Here is a 6,933-nt window from a genome sequence, read left to right on the forward strand (position 1 = left end):
AGTACGGAGGATACACACCGCTCTGCACAAAGGCGGGTGCGGTGAGTGGGATGCTCACATCTGGTTGGAAAACAGAAACACCAGACACATACAAGACTTACAGTGAAAGCCCAGTAAGCTGTACGCCAGGGTAGTCGTCACGCAGGTCCTGCCCCCCGTGTGCAAATAACCATTCTAACACAGATTCTTGTTTTACATTCCATTTATTTTGAATGTCATCCATCCTACCTCTATCCATTTCCTATTATTTTTCAGCGCTGGCAGATTAATTTTGTAATATAGACACTCAAATAAGTCCAGTTGTTTCCTGCCAGCCTTGAAAAGTGAAAAGACTCACCAAATAAGCTCTATAAGTTGACACACACTGGACACAATGAAAGTCTTCTTATAAATGCCCCTTTATGTATTTGTCTTGGAACCGCAGTAGCATCTGCAGTCTCATTCATTCATCAAGTACACACACTGATCTTGCCCAAATTACTGGTTGTCAGATACACTCTCTGTTCCTTCTCATAGTTGAAAAGTGAGCAGAATTTTAATTAAGCCAGTCGTTTCAGAGCACCTAAGAGATGTTGTTAGGCCCGACGGCAGGCAGAGCAAGACCCTTTTAGCTTCTCTAAAATCACTGCCAACACTATATTCAATCTGTTATTGCTGCCATCAAAGTAGTTCTATGCACGAAATACCAAGTGATAATGGCTAAATTAGAATAAACATGAAATATTAGTTTTCCACCAAAACAACCCAGTTGCAAAGTGATGAATTACTATTGTTATGTAGTGTTATTTTTGTATTTATTTAGCAACACTAATTTGAGTCCATTTTTAATTCAAGGAATAATTTGACATTTTGGGACTATTTGATCCTTGCTGAGAATTTGAACTACAAATTGCATGCTGGAGTCTTGTTTTCTCCCTGATGTTGTCTGGCAACTAGCATAAATCTAGCACAAAACTCTACGTAAGACAATTCATTGTTTTGACATGGTTTGATTTGATCAATTAAACGAGATATAACAAAGTAAATTAGTGAACGTTAGAGATGTGGGAGGTGTATTTTTCAACTTTGGACAGACTAGGCCAGGCTAGCTGTTTTCCCTCACTTCCATCCTTTTTTACTAAGCTAAGCTAATTGCCTGGTGGCTCTAGCTTCATAGGTATTTTGCGTACATACATGAGAGGGATATCGATTTTCACCTAACTCTCTGCAAGAAAGCAAAGAAGTGTATATTGTAATAATCTTATGCCTTCAAAAACATAGATATAGAAATTTAGATACCTTGTTCTTATTTTGTTGTGCAACTGTGCGGTCGCCATATTGGGGGGTTTAAGATCTGCTAGTTAACAGTACTGAGGGACAGAAGTTATAGCTAGTTGTGTGTTTAGAAGGTAAATTTTTTGGCATTGAGTTGCCTGAATTAATTGCTTTCTCATTTTTAAAACAAACCAAATCTCATGAAAATTGGTCCAGAATGAAGTGAGTTACAGTCGATTTTGTAGTGAAGTCTACATCTCTCAGTATTGATAACTAGCTGATCTTGACCTCCGCAATTTGGTGGTCGCGCAGACATATAGCGCTGGCATATGGCAGCAGCCAATGATGTATCTCTGTTTCTATATTTATGTTGTGTAAGTGTCAAATGTTTCTATCTATTTTGTAAATTGCAGAGCAAAGAAGTTGGCATCCAGATGCAGGATGAGCTGCTAAAGGTCACCACTGAGCTGCAGACGGTGAGCATTTTCTGTTGTTGTCCTTGCATGCAATAAAAATAATGCAATATGCATTGACACTGGCAATGCTGACATGGATTTTCCACTATGTGACATGTGTGTTAATGAAGGCTCTGAAGACATATAACCAGTACCACACGGACTGTCTGATAGCTGAGGGGAAACTGAAGGAAGCCGAGCGGTTGGAGGAGAGGCACACCGGCAAGTCAGCTGAGCTCGGCCTCGGCCAATCAGGAGGACAGAGGCGGAGTTCTGTCAAGAAGATGGAGAGATTGATGGAGAAAGTGAGTGTGTGTGAGAGAGAGAACAGGGCGCAGGCCAAACCATTTCCTTTTTTTTGAGTGTGATTAGGTGTATAAACCTCCTTTATGGTTTTGATTAAGATGAGGCATGTTACAGTCATCTTTTATCAGCACATGTGGCTTTTTGTTCTTGTGTTCATTTATGTTATCTTCTCTCACTTGTTTTGTTTCTGTGTGTGTGTGTGTGTGTGTGTGCGCGCACACAGAGGCATGGCAGAGTGCAGGAGACCCAGCTGAAGTGTACCAAGGCTCGTAATGACTACCTGCTAAATCTAGCAGCAGCCAATGCAGCCATGAACAAGTACTACCTGCAGGATGTCAGCACTCTCATCGACGTAAGAAACACACAGTTTGTGTCATGTGATTTTTTCCTGTTATTTTCCGAAAAAGGGTGAAATATTATGTGGAGAAAGAATAGAATAGTTTGGGTTTCCTAAGAAAAAACTGCCTAAAATAAAAAAACCTTCTGTCTCATACACTTTCTTTCCCCCACACCACCATCACCACATCATTTGTTTATTCTTTCTGCCCCTTTCTTGTCTTTTTTCCCCCTCTTCTCCATCATTGCCTTCCCACCTCATCATTTCCCATCTTTCTCTGTGTCCTTCCTTTCTCCCTCCATGCTGGCAGTGCTGTGACCTGGGTTTCCATCTGTCCATGGAGAGGGTGATGAAGTGCTACCTGGCCAGTAGGTGGCGCATCCAGAAGACAGAGGAGACGGGGCTCAAGCAGCTGGAGGCTGCCGTGACGTCCCTGGATCAAGGCGGAGACAGAGATGCGTTGCTACAGCAACACGACGCTGCCTTCTGCCTTCCATTCAGATTCAACTACCATCCACATGAGGGAGACCAGGTGAGATCACTGTACCTCTGGTGGAGGTGTATGGTTTCCATGGAAGCCCAAATCTTTTGTTAAATTCACAGGTATTGCACCCATTTTTTAATGGAAGACTTGTGGATATGCAACATAAATGCTATTTTGTCTTGTTACTTACCTACCACATAGACCCATTTTGCTATTAACCAAATCGCACAAGTTAGCACTAATTAGCCAGCTAGCTACAGCCTATAAAGTCTGCTAACAGCCGTTGCTTTTGTGTGAAATCAAAGACCCAGTGTTACTAAATTGCTGTAATTACTAAAAATACCAAAAGTGTTAAATCTGACACTGGTAATATTGTAAACTGCATTAGTGTCCAGTCAAAGTTTGGCAGGCACTGCAGCAGTAAATACGCAGGGTGGGGCTTTCATCCAGTGTGCAGTCCGGTTAAAAGCTGACCCTGATGCCTCTACACTGTCCAGTTTAAATTTAGACCCTGTGGACTGTGATGGTTGGCTTTAATAGTTATATATGCAAAAATCACTGGTATTAGATATTGTACTAGAGCACCAAGACCAAGACAATTGGGCGCAACAGCCTACCAGACTCAATTGACGAAGATTTTACCTAGGAGATAATCATAAAACCCACTTCAAATCTGACAGAAACAAAATAAAACTTGCTTTTACCATCTTTGTTAGTCTTTTCCACTTTCCATGCGCCTGTCAAATAATTCCACTAAAAGTGCTTGTTTTTGCCACTGACAGGCTCAGATTGTTATTCTAAGTCTCTGACAACATTATGGAAATGATCCTTGCAGACCTTATTGTTAAAGAGTAAGATTGTTTAAGCAGAAATAGCTGTTATATTGCTTTTGCATGCCACCAGACATTAAACACCAGCACAAAATGCTCCTCAACACATTAGTGTTTTTAAGGCCGATCAGAAATGAGGTATGAAGAAAAAAAAAATTGCAAGTATCACATACTTTTAAAGTATCCCACCCCTCCCCAACAAATACAACGTTTATTTGATTTCTCTCTCCAAACAACATCCCGCTGGTTTGAAGTTGATGAGCCCTTGTAGTTTTATATATTCTATTTGTTGTTTATGTATTCCAGGTGTGTGAGGTGAGCGCGGAGAGCCAGGTGAGGTACGAGCTGGAGACCAGGTACCAGCAGCTTCAGTCTCGACTCGCTGCCGTTACCTTGGAAACAGAGGAGGTCTGATAATTATTCTCACTATCTGCTTTCATAATGATCTGTTTATCTGTCTGTCCCCGTCCATCCGTCACTCAATCAGTCACAAAATGAATTAACTGAATTAACAAATAAACATTTCTTCCTTTTCTCAGGTCAGTAAAACGCTTAAAGCCACACTCACAGCCCTGCTGGACACTATTTGTGACAGCGACTGTAACCCCTCCCCCGACGTGCCCAGCAGCCTATCACAAGAGCCCCCTGGAGGAAACACCGCCCAAAAACTTACCCTTGCCAAGCGTCGAGCCAATCAGCAGGAGACAGAGACCTACTATTTTACAGTAAGTTATTGCAGTTATAGTATACCATATCTGCCAACAGTGATGGAAGAAGTACTTATTGTAAAATTTTTCCTTTTTACGGGTTTCCACTGCCTCTTGTCATCTGATTTCAAGGGGAATTTGAGTGAATCCAAACTGGTGGCTCACAACCACTCAAGTAAAAGTACAAAATATACAAAATATACATAAAATCTTGAATCTTGAATCTTGAAAATACCAAAAGTAAAAGTACTAGAGGAGATCGAAAGAGAACACAGTTTCAGTATCTTCTGTCGTGCTGACACAGCTCTGTAAACACTTGGCTGTCTTAGCTTTAGCAATGATAAAGAGGAATGTAATTTTGTTGGCAGTGATGCACTCACCAATCAATTTGTTCACTCTTGACACATGCGTTAAATGTTTGGAGTGAGTAATGGCCTTTTGAAGGACAAATGAAATGTGAAGCGCTGTATAAATTATCGTGATGATTGCATCTTTTGAGAATTTCACCAGAGTTTCAGAAAGTGTGCTGAAGCAGTTGAACAACATTGAATCATTTTGGTTTATTTTTTTGTCTTAGAAAGTGAAGGAGTTCCTCACCAGCAGTTCTCTGACCTCCAAACTTCAAGCCAAACATGACCTTCTACATGATGCCATACAGAAAGGTACACTTATACTACAGTGCTAGATGTTGGGGAGGACAATTTCTTATAATGTTACTGTTCCAATCTGTGAAGGACCAGTGTGGGTTGACAGGCTCGAGCCTCTGGCTTCAAGCAGAGATGAGGAAAATGGGTAGAGGTCTGATAAGTTCACCTCTTTTTAACGCCACACTTTCTTTCTTGCAGTCCCGTCCAGTTTTGTGTTGGATCTATAATATTCTCTCAACTAAATACTATAAATTCCCAGTTCTATACTATACTGTAGGCTATATACTAGAGTAGTGTCAAAGTCGTGGAAGGATCATAGAGACACAAGCTACCTGTAGTACTCCTTTAATTTTCCTATGATCATTCTGTAGCGTCTGTGCAGCCTAAAATACGCCCTGCTGAAGAGACCCACGGGGGTTAGTAACTCTACCCCTACCCCAATGCTCCCAATGGGCCATCCACCCTGTTAAAAATTAATGAATGATTGTAAACAAACTCTGTGTATGTGTAAAAGTTCCCCTTTAATAATGCTGCACATTGTTTGCACCAGGATCCTAAACCAAACCTCACTCTCTTGTTTTGTCTTTTTCTTCCAGCTGAGGCTGTCGACAGTGACCCTTCCAGGTAAACAGTGTATTTACACAGCCAAGAATAAAGAGAGTATGACTGAGAGAGGTACAGAGACATGGAGAGAGCAGAGAGGACAAGGAGAAGTGAAAAGAGAATAAACAAACTATGGACCAAAAAGCAACTTTGGGCAACTTTCTGTTATGTATAAAGAGGGGGGAGAGGGGGTGAGAGGTGGGGAGTTACTAAAAGTGTAACTGATAATAGCGATTAGCAAACATCGTTAGATCTTGAGTATTAACACCCACATGTAAAATTGTATTTATTATATTTCCCAGAATGCAATGTGCTCGGTCAGTGCGTGTTCGGAAGTCCAGACCTGTTTCCCAATTCTGCCACACACTCTTCACCACAGACATAGTCTCCTACATACAGGTAACACTCACACACACATGCAAATACATATAAGAAAGCGTCCCTTTGAAAATACACCCTTGTTTTTACCTCGTTTTTATTTGCTTGCTGCACTGCGCTGCACTGCTGTTCAACCCTCTGAGGGAAATTATTTAGAAAAGCCTGTCACACTGAAGCAGAAGAATCTTGCAGCACATGCACACACTGACAGTCCATCCCCCCAGTGTACTTACTGCTGCCTTCATGTGTATGGTCATGCTTATAGCTTATTGCTGGCTTTCTCTCCTTTCAATCCATTCCCCCCCTTTTATCTCTTCCTCTCTTGTGAAAGGGATTAAAATGCACTGGCCTCTTTGCTGCCTCCTCTCTCAACTCCTCTACTGAGTGTGTGTGTGTGTGTGTGCTTATGTGCGCCTCTTCCCACTGCTTCTAAATCTTTATTCCCCTTATTTCTTACCCTGCCTTCTTTTATAATCTGTGCTTTTTCTCTGTCTCTTCTCCTGCTGTGCTTGGCTTGGTGCAGAAGAAGAAGGAGAATGTCTCGGACACAGGTACCAAACGCCATCTGTGACTGCTTCTGTACTGCATGCAGGCTGGTGGGCTGTTTACCACAGTGACCAGGGCTGTAGTGTACCACTGAGGACCCTGAGGTCATGTCTGTGGGTTTTCGTTTGGGAATTTGGGGGAAATTTGTTCAACATATAAACTGTGACTGCTGTAAAAATGTTGATTTATAATAGAATTGTCAACCCCAAAGTTATAGTAACCTTTCTGACATTCATATCAATGTTGAATTAACAACTTTTGCTGTGTGGGTTGTTCATTCTACTGTTAATAACCTCAAGGAGTAATTCATCATTTTGGCAAATACTCTTCTTTGTTTTCTTGCTGAAAGTTACATGAGAAGATTGATACCACTCTCATTTCTATAC

General features: G+C 41.4%; 1 protein-coding gene across 1 annotated transcript in view; it reads left to right on the forward strand.

The window, feature by feature from the left end:
* The first annotated feature begins 1,669 nt into the window (after nucleotides 1-1,669).
* Nucleotides 1,670-6,933, forward strand: part of arhgap4b (Rho GTPase activating protein 4b) — a 21,109-nt gene continuing 15,845 nt past the window's right edge. Inside the window, 9 exon segments of the mRNA XM_035657022.1 lie at nucleotides 1,670-1,730; nucleotides 1,841-2,014; nucleotides 2,239-2,367; nucleotides 2,663-2,884; nucleotides 3,973-4,074; nucleotides 4,206-4,391; nucleotides 4,951-5,035; nucleotides 5,617-5,644; nucleotides 6,525-6,552. Coding sequence (XP_035512915.1) covers nucleotides 1,689-1,730; nucleotides 1,841-2,014; nucleotides 2,239-2,367; nucleotides 2,663-2,884; nucleotides 3,973-4,074; nucleotides 4,206-4,391; nucleotides 4,951-5,035; nucleotides 5,617-5,644; nucleotides 6,525-6,552 — 996 coding nt within the window. The 5' untranslated portion in view covers nucleotides 1,670-1,688.

This window comes from Morone saxatilis, unplaced genomic scaffold, assembly GCF_004916995.1.
Source record: "Morone saxatilis isolate NCDOM2014 unplaced genomic scaffold, NCSU_SB_2.0 Contig15, whole genome shotgun sequence".
Taxonomy (NCBI): domain Eukaryota; kingdom Metazoa; phylum Chordata; class Actinopteri; family Moronidae; genus Morone; species Morone saxatilis.